The sequence below is a fragment of the Protopterus annectens genome, chromosome 1.part1 (assembly GCF_019279795.1).
Source record: "Protopterus annectens isolate FY-2018-M chromosome 1.part1, PAN1.0, whole genome shotgun sequence".
Lineage (NCBI taxonomy): Eukaryota > Metazoa > Chordata > Ceratodontiformes > Protopteridae > Protopterus > Protopterus annectens.
This window is the reverse complement of record NC_056726.1, coordinates 1,420,715,113-1,420,738,615: the sequence shown is the minus strand read 5'-3', so window position 1 is coordinate 1,420,738,615 and position 23,503 is coordinate 1,420,715,113. Positions and strand designations below refer to the sequence as shown.

Genomic DNA, 23,503 nt, shown 5'->3' with positions numbered 1-23,503 from the left:
TGCATATTTGTGGACCTCATCAAACCCAAACATAGTGAAAGCTCTAAAGTATGAAAAGAAGAAGTCAAAGATAACATCTTTCCTTAGTTTACCAGAAGCATTTTGGGAAAAAAATGATAGAAATTAAACCAGAAGTAGATGAGAATCAGGCAGCAATGGAAATGGCAAAAACAAGAGAAACAATATGAAGAAAAAGAAAACATTTGGAAAGTCCAGCAATATGATGCAGCTATAGAAAATTCTTAGAACAACCACATATTGTTAAATATTTAAAACATAAATAGTTAAAGAGAGGTGAATTTAAATATAAGATGGAAGGTTAATGGAGGCATCCCAAAATAGTGGGCTACATACACCTTGGCTTATAAAGACTAAAAAAGTGGGAGAAAACGACCAATGCAGGTTCTGAGAAAACAGAACTCTAAACAGTTGTGCATCGTGTTGCTGGCTGTGATACACTCATGGCTGAGGTTCTGCATACTGAAAGGCACAATAATGTGGCATGACTGTTGCACTGTGGATTGTTGAAACACTGCAATGTAGAAATAGCTGAGCTACATTTGAAACACGAACCAGAAAGTTTTATCAACAATGATGAAGTCTGTATAACATAGAATCCCTGAGTAACAACAGTTAAAAGAACAGATGCAAGAAAACTGGGTCTATATTAATTCAGCAAAAAAACTATTCATCAAATAACTATTCGTTGAACCCAAATTGTCGAACCCTCTCTTCATCAAATGGCCATTTCATCAAACTTTTTCACAAGGAAGAGAAATGCCTGTCCAACCTAACTGCCGTCACTAAACTCTAAAATTGTAAAACCTATCCAAGTGGGGGGGGGGGGGTTGCACCCCTGACACACACCCTAACTAAATATACCAAGTCTGAGATCATACTACAGTGGAGAAAAGGGCAAATTCTTGATGATAACCAACTGTTGGTTTTCCTTGTGAAAAAGTTCTATGAAATGTCTGTTCAATGAAGAGAGGTTTCGACAATTTGGGTTTGACAAATAGCTACTCAACAAGTAGGTTTTTCGATCAAGTGATATAGACCCAAGAATAGGATAGGCACTAGAACCAAAATCTTGTTTAACTATTTTTGTTAGGAAAAGGCCTTTGCAATGACTGTATAAACAGTAACTTTTAAAGATCTGTCACTACCCTATAACAATGACCAAGATTCCCATATTCATAATACTTTTATCATGCAGTCCTTCATATCCAGTAAGTCCGGAATAGATGGTGCAACAAGCAGTCAGTTATATAAGAAAAGGAAAACACAAATATAGTGTGTTCTAAATGTACTGTAGACATGGGCATGCCCTTAGTAAATACTATTAGAGTTGTGGAAAGACTGAATGGTAGCTGTCAGAAAAGCAAATCATTAGAGGTTAGTCAGTGCAAGAACCTCAAATGCCCCTTTCTGACTTTGACATGCAGATAGACACATTGAAGATCCAAAAAGCACATCTAATCTCTGCAAAATAAATTGTCTACATTTATTCATTTCACTAAGCATTTAGGCATAATGCCATTTTGATATACAAATATTAACGTAACTAGGGACCACTGTAGGCACTTTTGCTCTGCTTTTAGCTTGCTTGTAAACATGAACATAAAAACACTGATGTTCAGATCACCTTTGCAGTAGCCTAAGCTATTTAGGTATTACTCCATTGCACATCAGATCACCTTTGCAGTAGCCTAAGCTATTTAAGTATTACTCCATTGCACAGTTCACCTGTCCAAAGCTTTAAGCACCTTCCACACACTCCAATTGCCGGGAGCACGTACAGTTCTCAAAGGCAATTGTAGAGCAAAAAGCACTTCAGAGCTTTTTTTGACACCAAAGTGAGTGCTTCTTTGGCAAGCCCTGTGATTCTGTCGTTGGCTATCAATCCATCAAGAGCTGAGCAGATAAGTCCCAGCTGGGGAAAACCTTCTTATTTTTTAAATGTATTACAAAAACGTTAATTTTGCCAGCTTTTATACTTTTACTAAGAAGCAAACTGACTTGTGCTGTGAATGTACTGTGATAATAGAAGTGTTATGATGGGACCTTTTCAAACTTTGTGAGGAAAAGCTTATATTTTGATTAGAACTGTTCCTTCTATTGTTGTTTTGTGTTCTGGGATGGGATATTGTGCTTGTGGGAGAATCATGGTGGTTTACATACTGCAAAAACACTTGTTCTCTGACACTTTGCCTTACTGATTATCTAAGGGTTTACTGCTGCCATTTCAAACCTTCTTCCTTGGCTTAGAAATGGAGCAGCAATAAGTTGCTGTGTTTTTTCTTTCCTCAGTACATAAAACAAAAACATTTAAAGGAGTCTTCAAGGGTTGCTGACTCTGAAGTGGCCATTTGTTGTTCCTCAGAGCACCTATCTTTTTCCTCCAGTGATCCTGATGTATCCTTCCAAGCCACTAAAGATCAGGGGTTTGCCACATCTTTTGAGTCTGTAGAAATGTTCTTAACAGTGAGGGAGTGCCACTTTCGTCATTGTCTGGGAAAGGAGTTGGTGAGTCTTCTTTTCTTGACAGGGATGGGGTTATGGATATGAGGGGCAGTGTTCCATGCACCTGTTACTATTTCCATGAACAGAGTAGATTTATTGGGATTTGCTAAGGAACTGACTGTTTTTTCCTCATCATCTCAAACTAATGGGAGAAAAAGGAATAGAGTTCCTTTTCATTCTGACAGGAAAATATTCCAGTCAGAAGAGCAGTGTGTACAGGGGGAGGATTGTACCTTAGAGGTTTCTTCCCCATCTGAGCAATAGAATTCTGATTCTGAGGACAGTATTGCTTCAGATTTCCCTCCTGAAGAAATTTCTTTCAGTGTCATTTTAAATAAAATGAAAGAGGTTTTTCAATGAATGAAATACCTATGACACAAAACATGCATTATGATTTGTTACAGATGCAAATGCCTAAAGATGCATTTGTTATTCCTGTACTGCCAGTTTAGAAAATGTTTTTCTCACTATACCAAGCCTCCCTATTGGGCAACCTTTGACCTTTAAGAGGCATGCTAGGATAATAAATGTACCTCAGAAGTGTAGGGTCCAGTTTTTTAATCCTGAAGCAGGCCTAATAGTCATTTATTTATCTAAATCTGCTGCAAGTAACCTGTTCAATGCTACTAATTAAACTCCTGCTGACAAAGATGGGAAAACAATGCATAAGCTGGGGAGGAATGTATTCGTCTAAAAGGGTGACTTTAGAATTTTGAAGTAGCATGTTAATATGTTAAAGTTTGGGTTTGTGTTTTGCACATGTTCAGAAGTTAATGGTTAACCTTCCTTCTTCTGATGTAAGGAATTCATTAACTATTTCTGTGACAGCTGCTTCTGAGATGACAAAGCATTTTTTTTAAATGTACTTATGATGCAGCATAGTTTTTCTTTGAGAATGCTAACTTAGGATCAGTTTTCAGATTTGTTAGGCTTCATAATGAAAATTTTCCTGAAGATGTTAAATCTGAGATTTTAATTTATTTCTTATATAAGTGGAATCTGTTTGGTCAATCGGCAACTGAGGTAATAAATAAATGTGATAAAAGGGGAAAAAGGCAAAATAAGTGACTCAGATTTTTCTAATCGTCCTTTTTCAAGCCAAATAATACTTATCCCTTTCCACCTGTTTCCTTTTCAATTAGCAATTTCAACAGCAAACATCCAAAACACAGTTAAAATTTCACGATGAAAATGAGGCTTAAAAGGGAATGAAAATCCTCCAAATCTGAAGAATAGCCATCCCAGGCAGCATGAATATCCACCGGTTCACATACTCATTGCAACCCTGGCAATCTTTCTATGACCTTGAGACTTCTTCCTTTATGGCATTAGGTAGTCTCTCACAATTGATCCCTGAATCTAACAGGGATATTCTTAGCAATGGGAATCCCTTATTCCTTTTCAGGGGATTCCTCCTTGTTCAAAAAATCAAATTTGTCTTTTTCCTCTTATTCAGCACTGCATGCTGTCTCAGGGAGTCATAAATCCAGTGCTTTTCAACCTTCTAAGCAAAGGTCATTACCACAACCACTTAATGGGATTCATTCCCTGCCAGAATGGTTATCGCCAAGAAGAGCCACTTAACATGTGTAGAAACCCAAACAAGCTTTGCCTGAACTCATATTTAGCAAATGATGTATGGTGCTTGTGTAAAGGACTTATCCTTGACATGCTATATCTCCATTTAGATCAGAAGTGCCAACGTCAACCACATAGGCAGTCTCATACTGTGGGCATTTCTAGCAGTCATATAATAGAAGCAGGGCCTCTCCTAGACATACTTATAACAGGACCATGCAATGATGTAAACAATCATGTAATATAAATCTGCACCACCCTATGCAACTTTACACTGGGGCTCTAATTACCACTAAAAAGTTCTAAGCAAGTGGAATTGCTGACTGATGTTAACCCATATTGTCAGCCAATCCTCATAGACATGATACAGCATAGTTGGCTGCACCATTGCCTTGTACTACTAGTACATTCCCCAAACAAGACTAGAACCCTGTCTACAAATTTTTGGATCTGCTTCTGGGCTGGTTGACGTTGGCACTTCTGAAAAATCACCTTTTCATAGCTAACTTCCTAAGAACACATTTAAGGGATACAAGTTCATTCAAACCAGGTGGAGCGGATGCTGTTGTTCTAATCTGCCAACACAATTCTTGAATTTCTAAATCCAATTGCCATGGACTACCTCTAGGGTCAAATGATACTTGCTGTAACACTGCAAACTTAAAAGTATGCTCAGGATTATCCACTAAATGCCTTGCTAAGGCATTCGTTATATCATGCTTATTAATTGCGTATTGATGCTCGTAGATACGCTACTTTAATTCTCTCTCAGTTTTGCCTATGTAAAACGCTGTGCAGACCTGGCATAAAGCAGCATAGGCAACAGCTTTGGTTGTGCAGGAGTATTTACCTTGAATTTTGTATTGTTTATTTCTAATTTTCACTTGATTGTCAGTGTGTAAAAACTTACACTGACGGCATGCTCCACACTTAAACATACCTTTATTTTTAACATTGTTAGTTTTAACCTGATGCTCCAATAACATTTTAATATTGGGACCCCTCCTATAAGTAATCCTTGGTTTGTCACCTAACAATTTATTCAAACCAGTGTCTTCCAATATTAAAACCCAATTTTTATTAATAACTTCTCTAATTTGGTAACTTTACAAATTATAAGTACATAGAAAACTTACTCGAAAGTCTTTTGAAACTGAACTAGAAATATCACAGCCTAAGTTATCTCTGTCTATATTCTCTTCAAGTTCTGTTTGGACCAATAGGGGCTTAAAGTGCCCTAACTTCCTTTTATAGATAACTTCAGAGGAAATTTTAGTTATAAAAGAAGCTGGATACCCTCTTTTTATAAACATGGATTCCAAAAATAAACATTCATCTAAAAAGTCAGTTTCTTCAGAAACCATTCTCGCCGCCCTCACCATCTGGCCCTTTATGACCGCTCTATTCTGGTGGTGAGGGTGGCAACTTGTGTAATGAAGAAATTAGTTTGAGTAAGTTGGTTTCCTGTAAACTGTACTCTTAAACTTACCCCTTTCAAGATCTTTGTGTAAATGTACATCCAAGAAACTAATGTGGTCTTGCTGTGTTTCGTAAGTAAAGTCTAAAAAATCAGTTAAAGCTGAAATAGTAGAAATAAATACTGAAATAAGCTCACTGGGACCTTTCCAGATAAAAAAAAAAAACATGTCATCCTGGTAACGAGAATACCAGGCAACATTATTAATGAATAAATTATTGTTAAAAAGAAAGGTCTTTTCCCAGTGGGCCATCACACAGTTGGCAAAACTACCTCCACATGGGGAGCCCATGGCTACTCCGGTTTTTTGGAGGTAGATTTGCCCTTCAAACCACATAAAATTTTTAGTAAGAACTAAATGAAGGAGGGTTTCAACCAAATAAATACTATTTTCATTAGCTCGTCTTTCATGCATAAAATCCCTAATCCATTCCAGACCTATGTTCTGTGGGATCACCGTATAAAGATCTTTAACATCTATGGTTAAAAATACATGATCATGATGGAAAGGAACTTTAGCTAAATCTGTCAAAATGCTCCAGGAATCTTTGGAGATTTGTCTTTCTTCTAAAATTAAGGGTTTTAATAAACTGTCAACATATTTGGCACACCCATAAGTAATCGACCCTCACCCATCAACTATGGGCCTAAAAGGGGGATTGGTGATGCTCTTATGAATTTTGGGCATTCCAAATAATGCTGGAGTCTTTGGAGCTAAAATTGATAGATAATTATACAAGTCCATATCAATGGAACCTTCCAAAAATAAGTCCTGTAATACATATCTGATTTTTCTATAGGCTATATTAAGCTCATTTTGACTCACCAGTTCATAAGCTGGGGAATTAAGGAGTAACTTCAATTTTTCACTATACATATCCTGATGCATAACAACTAGACCACTCCCTTTGTCTGGCTTCATCACTCTTATATTACAATTATGTACTAAAGATATGAAATCGTATTCAGAATCATTAACATTTCTTATATCTTTTCTGTTTGAATATGTATTAGAGCCTAAAGTTCTTAAATCAATTTCACTCATCTTTTCAAACAGAAGCAAATTTGGATGCAGGGGAGGGTTAAATAAGCTAGACACTCTTAGAGAGCTGGAAAAAGGATTAGTGGGTCCCATGAGATCATTAAGATTCAGTACGTACAAATAGTTTAAGGTCCAAAATGGTTTTAACTGTATTAATGCGGAAGTCCGGTACGAAAGTAAAACCTTTTGAAAAAAACTCAACAATGTCTTGGGGTATTTGCAACATAGTAAAATTGTAAACTTGAAAGTCCCCACTAAAACTTGTTAAATTCTGGGGACCACATTCACCAAACTGAGTTAATGCCTCCGTTGGTTGCGTTTGTTCTTCTGATGACCACGATTGTTGTTCGAATTCGACTTCCTCTGCTGGTTGTACTGTCCTTTTGGAAAAACCTGTTGACCACTTGTTCCAGGTTGGTTGACCATAACACAGTCATGCTGTTGCTGGACCATCTCATTACTATGATTATGTATAGTGTTTTGAGCATTCCTATTGTTGTTAACATTGTTAATTCTTTCACTTCTACGCACAGTATGCTCTTGGTCAACATTCGTGCTACTTTCTGCGACTGGACTCGTGGCATTAAATTGATGTGTATTGTGTGATGACTGTTCTGGAACCAAATTATATCACTAGAAGGTTTGAAAATAGCAGGGGGTCGAGGATAGGCTTTTTCTTCTTGATATTGTTGCACATCTCTTACTATTTTTTTCTTTTTACCATTCAATAGTTTACTCATAGCCGCCTCTATACTGGTAAAATACGCTTATAATCATATTTGTACCGAGGGAAATCAGAGTGAGATTTAATTACATGTTCTAAGATTTCTAACTCAGTCTTCAATGAAACAGTTTCTGTTTTGTAATGGTTAATTAAAATAGTGATAAACTCAAACCCCTGTTTGTTAAATAGTTCCAGAAGGGTTTTATGAAAGTCCGATCCTTGCACTAGGCCAACTGGATATCTCCATTGCCTAAGACCCTTAGGAATAAGTTTTTTAGCCAAACACTCTTCCAAGTAAGAAATCTCCAGTTGCAACTTTCTGCACCTAAACAGTTTGTTATCAAACTCATTTTATTAGTTACGATGTTACTCACCGGTGCCTCTTCTTCTTAGGCTGGAGAGCTTGATCCAACATCACCAAATAAATAAATAAATACTGTTCAAAAAACTACCTAAGGTAGGCAAAGAGTTATTTCCTGTTTCTTGTATAGGTTGCATACCATTAGAGTTTAACACAGGCTGGATTTGTTGTCTCGTTCCTGGGTTTAAAACACCCTCGGTGTTCGGCAAATTATCGTTTAAAAGCTGACGGACCTCAGAATTTCCAACAATATTATTTGGGTCTCCCACCTCTCGCAATGAACTGTTGCCTGACCTGGTGTTACCATTCACCAGACCATTGTTACTTTTTGTCATATCATCCATCCGCTGTGTCAAACCATCCACTCAGCTTAAAAGTACTTGGATTAACGCTGTTAAATTTCCGACGGCGTTTGCCTCACCGGTAACGCTGTTTTCATTTAAACCATCATTTCTACCATAATTTCTACTGCTGTTGGGCTCATTTTGCGAGATTCTCCGTTGCTTTTTCTAAAGCTGTCTCGCTATGTCAAACTCCTTTAATATAGCGAGACAGTTTGTAAAAAGCAACGGAGATCTTGCTTTCTCCGTTGCTTTCTTCAAAACTGTCTCGCTATGTTAAATGGGTTTAACATAGCGAGACAGCTTTAAAAAAGCAACGGAGAATCTCCGTTGCTTTTAAAGCTGTCTCGCTATGTTAAACCCATTTAACATAGCGAAACAGTTTGTAAAAAGCAACAGAGATCTTGCTTTCTCCATTGCTTTTGCCCATAGCTCTGATGTACTGCGTAGGCATATGCATGCGCAGTACATCAGAAATGCCGCAGAATACCAGACAGCTGCGGAAGGGCAGCAAGGAGGCATTATACAATGCCATTATTTAAGGAAAGTAATTATTTTTTTTCTTAAATAATGTCATCGTATAATAGCAATAACCCACTTCTGGGTGTGGGTAATGCTGGATTTACCCACAGTTGGCTTTGTTCGACCACTCGGGCTTTGCCCTCATGACCAAACCACACCAACCGTGGGTAAATCCAGCATTACCTACACCCAGGCGTGGGTTATTGCTATATTAATCTGCAACCTGACTAATTTGTAACATCATCCATTGTCAGTCTCATAGTGCCTTCAGCTTGTCTACATGCTAGCTCCAGTGGCTTCATCTCTTAGTGTCTATTTTACGCTTTTTTATGTATTTTTTATGTTAATTAAATACTGTTTTTTTTTTTTTTTTTTGCACAGAATCTGGTGGATTGTGGTCATATATATGAAAATTTAGCATGAGCTCCCTCTGAGTTTTCTAATTTTCTTATTTATTTTATATACAAATGAACTGGAGGTGTTGTTTTCCAGATTTTTTTTTTTGTGCCTTGATGGTACTCCAAATGTAAGACTTAATGTCCACACATTTGTGAATTTAGAACCCCACAGCAGCTTTTGCCACATGAAAAATATGTTATTTTGTAATGTTAAATATGTTAACTGAGATGTCCATCTGGGAGTCCCATTTTTAGTGGAGTGCTGAAGAGAAAATCTTTAGCCAATAAGATAAGTACAAAATATATAAATGTGATCAATTAAAAGGACAAGACATTTGCATAATAATAAACAAATATTTTACACCATGAAAAGCAGTATTAAGGTAAAGAGACAAGTTAGGACAACAAAATGTCATCCTCATTGTATACCTTCAAGGCATGTATTAATATGGATAGCAGCAAGTGATGAAAAACAGGTAAAAAGTACAATATTAGGTATTTAATGAACAGAATTGTTGTGGCTCCTTATACATTATAATGGGACTGTGTCTAGAGATAATAAAATGTAGAAAATATAATTTAGCTAATAGACAGTCAGATGAAAGCTCATAGGATGTGAGTGGTAGTCAAATATTTGGAAATATACTGTTGACTGAATGTTAGACTGTAATGATGTCAAAAATTACTTGATATCAGAATAATGAGTCCATTTTGTTAAGAAATTTTAAGAGATGTTTTGAAGAAATTCTCTGGGATAGACAGTACTTTGAATGATAGTTTATTGTATAATTTCAAATTGTAACAGAAGCATTGTGGAAGAAAATTACTACAACCGTGCCAATAGCTGTAGGAGCATGAAGCCTAATTAAAAAAAAAAGAATTTACAATTGTACTTAAATCATGCTACCAATACTGGTAATCTTGTATAAATTACAGAAGAATGCAATTCTGGGCCTATTGCAGGCCCTGAGAAGAACACTCTTAGCTAACATAAAACACTGAAGCAATACTGAGTTCACAAACTCTTATTGTACCCTGACTTAGGAATGGGGTCCATTCCTGTCATGGTATTAGAAACCCAAAACATTTGTTGAAATTAAACCATGAGAACAATGATGTTTCCATCCTTATTGTGGGATCAAAAGATGAAGACTATTTTACCAACCAAAGTTCTCAGATTTCCAGAGGTGGTTTAAAAAAGAAGGTTTGAGGGGTGATTTCAAAAAGAAGGTTTGAGGTAATGAAGAACAGTTGCTGGAATATAACAATTTATGAGAGAAATGCAGCTGAGTGCCAAAAATGGGTCACTTGAATCTGAGCCAGTCTATATTGTATAACAAGAAGGAGTGTTACAATCCATTGTGGCATCCTGAAGCAGTCCAGAAATTCTGTTATAAGGGACTATAAGATCCATGACCACCTTCAGGCTAGTTATCACAGAAATGTATTTATTTAACATTTGTTTACCAGGAAAGTCTGACTTGGAACGAGCCAATTTTCAGAGGAGGGCTGGGGAGAAGTGTTCCAGATGCATGTCTTTGGAACATGGGAGTAAACCCACACAAATGCAGGAAATGCATGCAGACTTCATACAGAAGGAACCCTAGCTGGGAATCGAACCAGTGAACCTCTTGCGGTGAAGTGACTGGGCAAACCTGTGCACCACTGCGCTCTCCATCAACCAGTACAAAGCAATTAACATGAGACAAAAGTACAACAGGCATTCTTTCATTTACTGAATGCAGAAACCAGGAAGCTAGGAAGACTAATTAGTCTGGAGACCCCATGTTGATGGGCAATAATGTTCAAATGCTGAACAGTAGTAGACAGTTTTCTGAAACCTAATTTACATCTAAATTCACCAATATAGAGCAGAAAATAAAATCATTCCACTGTTTTTTCTGTCATTTATTAGTCAAATTGTCAGAGAGTCATCTTGATGGCCCACTAGTGAAGCTATAACCTTTTAAGACATCAGTTAATTCTAATATGGGGGAACTGTATCAAAAGCAATTTACCAGATGAAGAAGGATGGCTCCAACAAATGTCCTCTGGTCATGTTGAATATATTAAATGAGATCAAGAAGGACAGTGCCTCAAATAAAGCCTTGATTGTAGTCCGAATGATGTGTGTTTGACTAATGACACAGAGCTAGAGGTACCAGGCAAGGGTGGATAGGAGAGAGTGGCCAATGCCAGCTTGCCCAATCTGAGGTAGACTGGGGGTGGAGTTAGCTTGATGTGCTGCACTGATGACACTTGCAGGAATTCAAGTTCATGAAGATCCTAGTATGTCCACACTGCAAGCAGTGTGTGTTTTGATCAGGAAGTTGAGCATGTGCAGAAACACACATGCATATACCAAGGCAGTTACAGTGGAGCTTGCAGATTGCTAAAGGGCATGAGATAGCTCATAGCTCATAGGTTAGTACTAAGCTAACTGCTCTTGCAAGCCATTTTAAGCCTAGCCAATTATCCCTTGTGAGGCTCAAACCCTGCACTTTGTGCTTGTAAGGCAAACACCTTAGACATTAGGCCACCCCTTCCTCCTATTTGTTAGTCAGATTTATTATATAGGTGACTTGATAGATAAGAGGATCTGCAAGATCTGACTGTCCATTTCACTGGATTACTCTCCCAGCACTTCTGTTATATATAAGAAGTACTTTTTAAAAGTTTGGTAAATCATGGAAATTTAATATATTTAAAAGATAACTGTTATAAATCTTTTAAAATTATGGATCTTTCTTTTGTTTCATCAGTTTATATCCATTTTATATAACCATGAAGTTTATATACTTTACCTTAATTTAATGCTCAGCATCTTGGGCAAGTTAATAAAATGAGTATTCTCTATTTTAGGATGGGGTCTGTCACTATGATGAAAAACTTGCAGTGAAGATTTCCATCTCAGAGATAAAGAAAATTGATGCAGACAAAATTGCATATGATGTCTATAAATACGGACCCACAACATTTAGCATGCGTGTCATTGATGACTTTCACCTATATAAAAAAGGTAGTTGACTGTTTTGAGTTTATATGGCATTATTCTAATAATTTAGTAATTTTACATCATGGCAACTAAGGAAGATTGCATTTTGTAGTGTGTGTTCACAGCAGTTTTATTCATCTGGAAATATTTGATACTGTCTCAGTTTTCCTGCAATCATTTCCACTGAAGCTGTGCATTTTTTCTAAGTTATTGAATAGTCAACATCAGAGCCATGCTAGCATTTTTATTGTTTGAGCAATGGCTAGGTATACATAATGATAGCTATATATATATATATTGGTAATTCATTCAGCTGGATTTATAACCTGAGATATAAAATATAAATATGCATATGTTGCATGTACAGATGCCTTGAAATGTTTATATAAATATGCATATGTTGCATGTACAGATGCCTTGAAATGTTTTTATTATTTGTTCATATTAAAAGATGTTATCTGCATGAATTTCAGGTTTAACATTTATAGACACTGACATCATACCTCTCAACCACTTACAGCAAGAAATCTGGACAAAGCCTTAAATAAAAGTGGTACAAAGGCCCAAAAATAGGGACAATTTTTAAATATTGCTCTTACAAACTTTGAAAATTGATAGAATAACAGGTTTTGCATGAGCATGACTGTTCTGAAGTGTATGAAGTCTGAAACTCAAAAGTCTGTCATTATTTCTGACTTTAATCTTTAATGATATGCTACTAATTTGCCAGAAATCTACAATTTTTTGAAAAAAAACAGGCCAAAATATGAGGCAAAAATCTGGACATTCTGCAAAAATCTGTACAGCTGATCATATCACAGTTCCTGTGTCATTTCATTGGTTCATAAATATATTCTATGCTAATGACCACTGGGGTCTTTATAAGCCTAACCAAGCATCCCAGCTGTATACCACAGGTTTATGTGGCTTAGACTTAGAGGTTATTTTATGAGGTATATATAAGGTAAGACATGATTTACAGGCTGATTGTTTCCATTAGAGGCATAGATGCTAGACCTGGGGTGTATTTCTGATTTCCCAGCTATAGGTCCTTGTTACAACTGAAAAGGATTAGGAAAGAGCTGTGCTTCACTTGGATGGGAAGCCTGTTGCTGAGAAGGGGAACTCTCTGAAGTACATGCCTGACCCTCCAGCATGTACAATTTATGTTGTAAGCAAAGTTGAAATCTTAAGATTGAGTATATTTTGCTGATATGCAAAAGTTCCATCAGAGTGAGATCCAAGGATGCCTTGTATGCCAGGTATATATCACATCTCAACAATCTGCAGAAAAGACAGTAGATGCTGTTTATGCCCTGTATTCTTTTTGTGAGGAACATCTGTGGACATTCCAGTTGTTGCATGTGCCTGTTGAGGAATATACTGAAGGGGGCGTTGTACTCAATGATGGGTCTGATGAGGGCCGAATACAGTGGAACAGTGACTTCCTTAGACCCAGATGCCATACCCATGCTTAAATGTTGAGTAACATAGAATGGTTTCCTTACTACTTCAGACATATGTTGGTCAAAAGCCAGGTTACTATCCACATACATACCCAAATAACTGACTACTCATTCTGTTCTAAGGGTTATGTAATTAATGAGTTAATTTCCTAGGGTGGCTAACTTCCCAGAGGGTACTTTTATTCATTTCTTAGCATTGACTTTTAAGCTTTGACACCAGGCATTTGTCTGTGTTAATCCTTCCTGTAGGATGCTAGTGTCTGGTGGGGATTCTATGACTCTCCTAGTTTGTAATTATCTGCAAAAAATGTCATCTAGAGCCCCTTGACGTTGGCCTTGACTTCCAAGAAATAGATGACAAAAAGTAGTGGACCCAGCACAAAATCCTAAGGGACTCCACTATTGATGAACCTATTTGTGGAGGTGGACTCCCCTGTCTTAACCTTCTAGGTCCTACCTGAGAGCTAGTTAACTATCCAGCGAGTAACATGAGCTTATGCCTATATCTATGTTTGTTTAAATACATAAATGAACTAAATGGTTCCAGTGTTGGAAGGTTTTCTGTGTCCCTATTAATCATTTCCATGATAAGTCTTTTCTTGGCTTTGTATATGTGACTAGTCAGGCTTATGGGGCTGTAGTTCCCACAGTCCACTGATACTGACCCTTGTGCAGAGAGATGACCATTGCAGTTCTCCATTCACATGGCACAAAGCTGTCTGGAAACAATGGTTAAACAGTGACTCCAGTGGTCCCAATAAGTGTGATAGCCATTTCTGTGCATTTAAAATGTTTATTTAATTGTATCTGCTTTATTTTGTGAAAAAAACATAAAAAAACAAAACAAAATATACTTGTTTCCCACCTTTCTAAACGAGTATAGTCCAGTTTTCAGGTTAGTGCTGAATTCATGGCTGTGTTACAAGTTCCTGTGTTGCTCATACCTTACTTGGATAGAAGGAAGTTTCTCTGTTCCGAGCTCCACAATGTCTCCTCTTCACTTTTTCCCTTGGAACTAGACAAACTTTCAACTTAAGCACTCAAATCATTCATTTCACAGCCCAGCACTTGCTCAAAACTCATAGCAAGCAATGATAAACCTTAGCACTAGACCCCCCCTATACTGCCCAGAAGGACAAGGCTCTCTATTCGTCCCTACCAGACAATAAGTAAACAGTTCACTTTACCTATTCAGGCATGTCCAAAGGGAAATTTCAGGTGTACTCTCCAGTCCAGCTGGTGAATCTGGGCATCTTGAGGCAATGTTACAACTGCCTCATGTACACAGACAACCCTCTCCTCCTACCACCGAACACAAATATATGCAAGAGATGCAATTATACAGCCAAACTGGAGGCAAAGGTATCTCAACCCAAGATTGGAACAGACAGTCAAGAGGAGAAGGGTCACATAGACCTATCAAACCTGCACCAGCAAGAAACACACATAAATACACAAAAACATACTTGGAGGCCCTAAATAAAAATCTGCAAAAGCAACAGAAACCTCCGAAGCAGACATCCAAGCAACCTCCACCCCCCCAACACAAACCATGAAACACATACTTCACAAAATCAGTGTGCCACGCAATCACAGCCCTTAAGGCACAATAACATACCCAACACACTAGTAATAGGTGACTCTATAGTCAGGCACACTGACGTTCCACTCACTAGGCTGAACAATGAGAAGGTTACTATAAGCTGTCTGTCAGGTGCCAGGATCAGCCACATAACACAAGCACTCAGGTCACTCCAGAACAAGTACAAATATGACTCTGTCATTGTCCATGTTGGTGTGAATGACCTGAGACGTACCTCCCTGGACTACATGAAAAGAGACATGGAAGAGCTCTCTGATCACATAGCTCAGGCCGGTATGACCCTGAGTAGCATCCTGCCCTCACCAAGCATGATACCACAGTATAAAGAAAAAATGATAAATTTCAACAATTGGCTAAGCTTCTGGTGTCATTCAAAGGGGATCCAGTGTCTGTCCACCTGGGATGACATGCTCAACAAGCCACGTTGCTTCAGAAGAGACGGTTTCCACCTGTCACCCTTAGGCTTTTAAATACTGGTCAAGGCTCTTGCCACCCCCATAGTGCCTTTTTTAGGTATGGCTCAAAAGACAAACCCACATCCGTAAACAACACAAGAAGCCAAAAACTGAGGGCAATGCTACTCAATACCAGAAGCCTAAACCTCAAAATGCACGCACTCAAGGCACTCCTCATTATGGAGAAAATTGATATCTGTGCAGTAACTGAAACCTGGTTTAAGGCTCCAGAGAGCACCCCAGCACTACCAGGCTGCAACTCATGCCATACATTTCAGCCACAGAACCCGGACCGAAACACAAAAGGAGGGGGTGTATCCATATTCATCAAGGATACCCACACATCCAGGTTAGTGGCGCAGCACGATGCCTCAGAGACCATCCATGTGCAACTAACAACAGGCAAAACTGCAATTCAAATTGTAGTTTGCTACAGATCACCCACCATGTTCCAGGACCCCCATTCCGTGTTTCTGAAAACACTGGAAAATATGAAGATCCTACCTAACACCTTGATATTGGGTGATTTCAATTACCCAAACATTAATTGGGACAACTATTCAAGTACTAACTCCCTTGCCCAATGCTTCCTAGAGTTTATAAACTCAAACACCCTGGATCAACTGGTCAACACCCCCACCAGAGGTGACAACATATTGGACCTGGTCATCACCAACATGAGGGACCGGTGTTCCACACCGGAGGTCAACCCCTCACTGGTTAGATCAGACCATAAGCTAATCACTCTGGACATCCACATTCCCCCCACCCCAGTTAAGGAAACCACCGTAAAAGAATTTTCAAAAGCAAACTTCAAATTACTTAAGACCAAGGAGAAAAGTTTCAAAGCCCCCATGCTAAAGGATAACACTGTCAAAGCTTCAGAATCCTTTACTAATGCACTCTATGAACACCTACAAGAATGCATGGATCATGCTATCCCAAGCAAAACCAATTAATGTCCTCAAACAGATGCCTTATGCAGCTTGACTAAAGAAACTCCAGCTGTACTCGGTTGCATATCGCCTACTCAGAGGTGATCTCAGCCTGACATACAAGGCCATGTCTAACCAAGAATTGATGGACATGCTCCACCAAAAGAAAACCAAATCCCCTCGAGCCACATGCTCTAGGGATCTAAACCACACCACAACAATAAATAGGATGTGCTGGAGGGATAAATTCCTGTCCCAGAGACTTCCCGTGCTTTGGAACAAGGTTCCAATCTACATTAGGCAGAACCCCTCACTGACTCTCTTCAAGAAATCTTGTCAAGTGGATGGGAAACAGAAAATTTACCCCGGGGATCACTTCAGTGGCTCTGCTGGACAGAGACACAGGGAACTAATCTAAAGGGGTGGAGAAAGCCAACACATTTTGACTAGGCTTATAAATGCCCTCGGGCAGATAGCCTAGTACCTACCTATGAACCTATGTTTCAAGCTATTTTGGAAGCATCTTGGAGAATTATTGGTTCCCGTTAATGTAGTGTTTATGGCCTTAGAGAGTGCATCTAGGACCTGCTTCCTAGTGAGAATGGGGGGGGAGGGTAGTTTCATGGTATTTTTTAAGGATGCAGCTGGAGGAAGGGGAAAATGAAATTGGAGATTAATTCATCAGCCAGCAGATTTACTATATCTTCTGGCTCTGCCTTTGAGGTTTTGGACTTATCTAAAGGAAGCTTATGGTTGTTGTTTGACATAGCCAAAGAAAGCCCTGTGGCTGTTGTTTTCCTGAGAGGCTAGCTTTATTTCAAATTTGGCTTTAGTAGACTTAATTTTCCCTCTTAATTTGTTTGTTTAGATTGATGGGAATGTTTTTATCATGCTTGGTGTAGCACTTCCTAATCTTGGCTGTGACTTTTTTTGTCATACAACCTGTATATGTTTGGATTTCACCAGGGCGGTTTGTTTTTTTGAGCTTATTTCTGGTAGGCATATCTGCGTCTATGCATTGATTGACATGATTTTACCAGAGAGCTTTTAACAATTCACATAGGCAGCTGTATTCTCAGGGCTTGACTGGCTTAAAATTTTGACAGGTTATCACTTAGTAGTAGGAAGTTTGCCTTAGAATAGCTGCTAAATGTTATAGAGTTAGCTGTGGTCACATAACTGATTTTTAATATGAAGGAGACAGCTTTAACTGATTTTTAATATGAAGAAGACAGCTTTGTGGTCTGATATTGCAAGAGAGGGCACTGTCCAGTAGTCTGTAGTGTTTGTGAGTACCAGGTTGCGTATGTTTGCACCCCTAGTGAGTGTAGAGACTATCTGGTCCATGGTATTTATGTTTACAAAGTCAAAGAATCTCTAGGCCTGTAAGTTTGGGATCATGTAAATATCCCAGTTTATAGTGCAGTAGTTCAAATTGCCCATGAATATGGTATTGGGTTGAATGATGAGTGCCTCCAGTAAGTACAAGTACGAGTTATGGGTTTCAGGGGTCATAGGTCATAGCCTATATCTTGCAAGGATATGATATGGGACTTTGCCTATGGAAATCTGGACATGGAGAAGCTCAAGTGTGTCACCCTGTTTGACTAGTCTTGATATGAGTTTGTTGTTAATATGCATTGAGACACTTCCACCTTTGGTCCCTTCTTGTGGAGTAGCTGGCCTGAATGCGAGGAATGGTTAAATCATAGATGATTACAATAATGAGTGCCAGATATATGAGTTTCATTCTTCCTGTTATTCAAAAATTGTATCATAATGCCAGACCTGTTGATCTAATAATGTATTAAGTGAATAACAGTAATATTTAAAAAGTCACTCTGATGTCATCTAGTTTCTCCTGGCATTGCCTGGAAGCCTTGAGCATGACCATTGATAAGGATGGCAGCCTCCTGTTTGTAAATCTATAAAAATGTTAAAATCCTACATTCCTAGCCCACAAAGTAGTTCACACTAGCAAACAGATCATTAGGTCTTTGTGCTAACAGAGGAGTTACATGCCAGTTGTTGAACTGTGATGCATTTTCTGATAACATTGCGAGATCAACTGCTCTACTAAGTACTGTGTTAGCATAAATGACTACAGCTTTGATTTTTTAATGCATCACTTTCTGTGCCAGGGGCAATGGGTTTGAATTTTTACCATATATATATATATTTTTTTGTGATTAAGGGAAATGTTAATGAGTATCCCTAGTATCTAGGGTTCTTCCCATATGACCCATGTCTTTCATGCTGCAAAACCTATTGTTCTATTAATTGTTTAAGTAAGGCTAATATTAAACAGAATATGTGGTGAGTAGAGGTCCCCCATACATGCTACATCATTCATATTTCAAAGCCTGTTATTTAAGGGACTGTTTAAGTGAAACTAATATTAAAGGGTACCTGTGCTGATTAGTGTTCCCTCATATATGCTATGTCTTTCCTGCTCCAAAACATGCTCTATTATTTGTTTAAATAAGGCTAATATCAAAGAGTATCCTAAGTGTCTAGTGCATTTCACCAGTATTCCAGGATTTGTTCATTAGTCTGGTGGAGTTTAGAGGTATGGCAGTCCCACCAACACACACACACACACACACACACACACACACACACACACACACACACACACACACACCATATATCAGACCCCCCCCCGCCCGCCAAACTGAATTGATGGACACACTTACCCATTCATCCATAAGCACACACTTACAGCCTTACCCTAACAATCTCTCTGCTACTACAACCATCCAGGAAGACACACACACACACACACACACACACACACACACACACACACACACACACACACACCTGAGACCACTCATCCCTTGGCTTACACTCACACATGCAACCATACACTTATACACAGGAAAACACACACACACACACACACACACACACACACACACACACACACACACACACACACACACACCACCACCACTACCTGTCTGATAACATTACAGGTAGGTGCTAGGGAATTTATCTCTCCCTCTGAAAATAATACGTGACTATAAAATTTTGGTCAAGTTAATTATTTCAGACAGCAGTGGTGATTTATGCAGCTGAGTGATATTCTGAATTGCTCAATTGTTCATCTACAAAAGTGCCTTACTACAAGCGTTTCCAGGGGAGAACACAAGGCTAATTAGCATTTGCCGCTCACCCAGAATGTAGATCAACCAAGGAAACAGACGACTATGTTGACTCTGCAAGCCATAGAGAATGACTGAAGAGGGCCTGTCTCTGAATTGGAAAAGGCTCTAGAGGTCAACATGACCATGTTGGAGCTTACCGCTGGCTCTAGTTCTTTTTGAGCCCAGGAAACATTCTATTCCATTTTCCAATGTGAGGTGTGATGCCCGTGCCCTGGCCCAGCAATCAAGGAGCCTCAATACTCACCACTAACACCAGAGAGGGTGTCTCATATAAGAGGAAAGTATAACAAATACACACAGTAAAGTACAATTTCCCTTATGTGCACACAGAGATTACAGTGAGTCTGGGGCTGGTTGATCCCTTGCTCCCCAGGTCCCCAGTAAGACTCCCCACTGGCACAGTTATACGGTCCAGATCTCAGCCTAGCTGGCATGCTAACCTACAGTACCCTCTCTGTCCAACCAGTACTTTGTGCCCCTGCCCAAGTACTGAAACACACACAAACTTTGAGATAAGTATTTATACAACTTCACAGACACTTCTGAGAAAGGCTGACACAGATTCTCCAGCTGTGCCCCTTTACCTAGGCTATATGGTAGTAATTACTGCCACCATCAGCTAATAATTATCAGCTACCCAAAGGCCCTTAAAATGGTGCCCAATTATTACTATGCAATATTATTATCCAATTAGTAAGTGTGACTTAAGCAATCTTAAGGCTTTGGAAGAGCTTATTACAGGATCACTTATAAGCATGCAATGTACTCTAGAGCTTACTTATCTCTACCCAAACCAGTCACAGGTAAAAGTTTTTTAAAATATTTAATAATAAATACTAAAAACACAAGACAATACTACTACACCACAGTGCTATTCAAGAGTTCAGAGATCACACTGAAACTTAAAATAAATCAGTAGTACATTTCTGACATAACAGAAAAACCGTCTAACCTTTATAGTCCCTGCTATTTCTACAAGAAAGCGCATTTCTAAGATAACCTACTTAAGACACAGGCAGAGTACTGAAAAGTTGGATATCCAAGGTCAAAATGCTTAACAATCTCTGGTTCTCACTGTTTAAATTGAAACTCCAGTTCTGATAAACATTATATCATCTTTTCACCCTTCCTGGTGTTCCCAGGCTACAGATTAACTACATTTACATTATTTTACATTTAGAGCAATAAAATATATTCCACATGTAAATTCTGGTCATTAACTTTAGCCTTAAAACAATAGGCAGGATGCTTACTCCAGACTCATTGACTCCAAATTCTAACTTCAAAGGACATACAAAACATAATTTTAATTTCAAAGAACATTTGAAATGCTTGGCTTAGTTTTTCTTAGAGCAGATGGCAATGTTGCTACAATCTTGAAGTTCACATTTTGCAGTGTTTTCTTTCATTTAAGAAACAAGCCTGTATTTTATATTTATATTTACAAATGCCAGAATTATGTAGCAAATTCTATTTGTCTAGGCTGGCAGCCTTCACCCATCTTCCCTAATCTTCACATCTCTCCCCCTGGAGAACTCTAGCTAGTTTTTCAAGTGACCCTTGAGAAACACTGCTTGAGAGGGTTTGGTCTATCTGAGTGTACCTCACCCCATTCCCTGTCTTGAGAGCCCATCTGAATTGGCATTGCTACTCCCACTGAAGTGCTGCACTGACATATCATATGCTTGCAACCTCAGGCTCCATCTTAGCAACTTGGCATTTTGCTGACTGGCTCTGTTTAACCATGTTAGAGGGTTGTGATCTGTCATAACAGTGGATTGTCTTCCATACAGATAAGGCTGAAGTTTCTGCAGTGCCCACACTATGGCTAGACATTCCTTTTCTACAGCCGCATAGCATTCCTCCCTGGGTTGGAGCCTATGACTGAGGTAAACCACTGGGTGATCTTCTCCCTCTGAAGAAATCTGACTAAGTACAGCCCCCACCCCATGGTTCGAAGCATCCACTTGCACAACAAATTCTTTGCTGTGATCTGGACTGGCTAACACAGGGGGTACTCCCAAAGCTTCTTTAAGCTTCTGGAATGCCTGCTCACATGCTGGGGTCCACACTAACTTATCTGGCCTGTTATTCCTTGTCAGGTCTGTGAAGGGAGCAGCTATGGTACTATAACTAGGGACAAACTTTCTGTAGTACCTTGCTGTCCCTAAGAATGCTCTCACCTGCTTTTTGGTAACAGGTGCAGGCCATGCCTGAATGGCTTACACTTTGGCAGGTTCTAGCTTTATCTTACCACTCCCCACTCTATGTCCTAGGTAGCAGACCTCTGCCATACCCATCTGACATTTGCTCAGCTTAATGGTCAACCCTGCCCTCTGTAATCTGCCCAGCACCTCCATGACATGCTGAAGGTGCTCTGGCCAGGAATGGCTGTAGATGGCAATATCATCTAGGTAAGCAAGGGCAAATGCTTCTGCTCCTGCTAGGATATTATCTACCAGCCTCTGGAAAGTTGCTGTGGCATTCTTCATCCCAAAGGGCATCTTTGGGAACTCATACAAGAAAAAAGTAGTCACAAAGGCTGACGTCTCTCTAGCACTGGGAGTCAAGGGCATCTGCCAGTAACCCTTGATAACATCAATGGTTGTAAGATACTTAGCCCCATCCAGCTGCTATAGGGCCGTATCTGTCCTAGGTGTGAGGTAAGCATCCGACTCTGTGTTATTGTTAATTTCCTGCAATCCACACGGAACCTGGTGCTGCCATCCTTCTTTGGCACCAGCACCACTGGGGAGGCCCAGGGACTGTTGGACTTTTGAATCACTCCTAGTTCCAACATCTCCTGTACCTCTTCCCTTAGAGTCAGTCTGACTCTCTCAGGCACCCTATAAGGGCCCTGCCTAATAGGCCTTTGGGGTCCTGTATCCACCTGGTGCTGCACCAGGTGTGTGCACCCTGGGACATGTCCCCAAATTCCTGCAACACTGCTCTGATTTCATGAACCTGGGTAGGAGATAGCTGCTGGGATATTGCTACCCTTTCCACTGCGGTGTCAGCCCGAGCTTCACTGAGGAGATCAGTCCCCAGATCTCTCTCAGTCTCCTCCTGCAATCCACTGCAAATGTTCAGCACAAGGGCCTCCCTATCATGGTAAGGTTTTATCATGTTAACATGGTAAAATTTGTGCCCCTGCTGTCTGCCTAGCACTTCCACCATGTAGTTAACATCACTTACCTTTCTTACCACCTTGTAGGGACCCTCTCTATCTGCTTGCAGCTTGTTGTGTCTGACAGGAATGAGAACCATTACCTGCTGCCCTACAGCATATGCTCTAGCTCGAGCATTCCTGTCATACCACACCTTTTTCTGTTGCTGGGCTTCTGCCAGGTTCTTCTCGGCCAAGCCCATGAGTTCACGGAGCCTTGTCCTGAGGTTTAGGATGTATGTCGTAAAAGACACCCTGTGAGACTCACACTCACCTTCCCACTCATCTCAAATTAAATCTAGAGGTCCCCCTCTCCCTATGCCCATACAGCAACTCAAAGAGTGAAAACCTTGTGGATTCCTGGGGAACCTCTCTATAAGCAAACAACAGATGGGGCAAATATTTGTCCCACACCCTCTTAAACTGATCTGCAAATGCCTGTAACATGGACTTGATTGTAGAGTTTAACCTCTCAACAAGACCATTAGTCTGGGGATGGTGGGGGGTGATATTCATGTATTTCACCCCACAGGACTTTCACAGACAAGCCATCAGGTCTGATATGAAATTGGTACCTCTGTCAAACAGTATTTCTTTTGGGAAACCCACCCTGCTAAAAATCTCTAACAAAGCATTTGCCACCTTCTCTGCCTCAATGGAGGACAAAGCCACTGCCACAGGGTATTGTGTAGCATAATCCACTACCACTAGGATATACTTTTTCCCTGTGGAACTTGGGGTACTCTG

General features: G+C 39.4%; 1 protein-coding gene across 1 annotated transcript in view; it reads left to right on the top strand.

The window, feature by feature from the left end:
- The window catches only part of LOC122816328 (pro-cathepsin H-like), a 256,322-nt gene that overhangs the window by 63,184 nt on the left and 169,635 nt on the right, over positions 1 to 23,503 (top strand). The window contains exon 4 of the mRNA XM_044089057.1: positions 11,829 to 11,985. Within this exon, the coding sequence (XP_043944992.1) occupies positions 11,829 to 11,985 (157 nt within the window). The remainder of the gene's footprint in view (positions 1 to 11,828; positions 11,986 to 23,503) is intronic.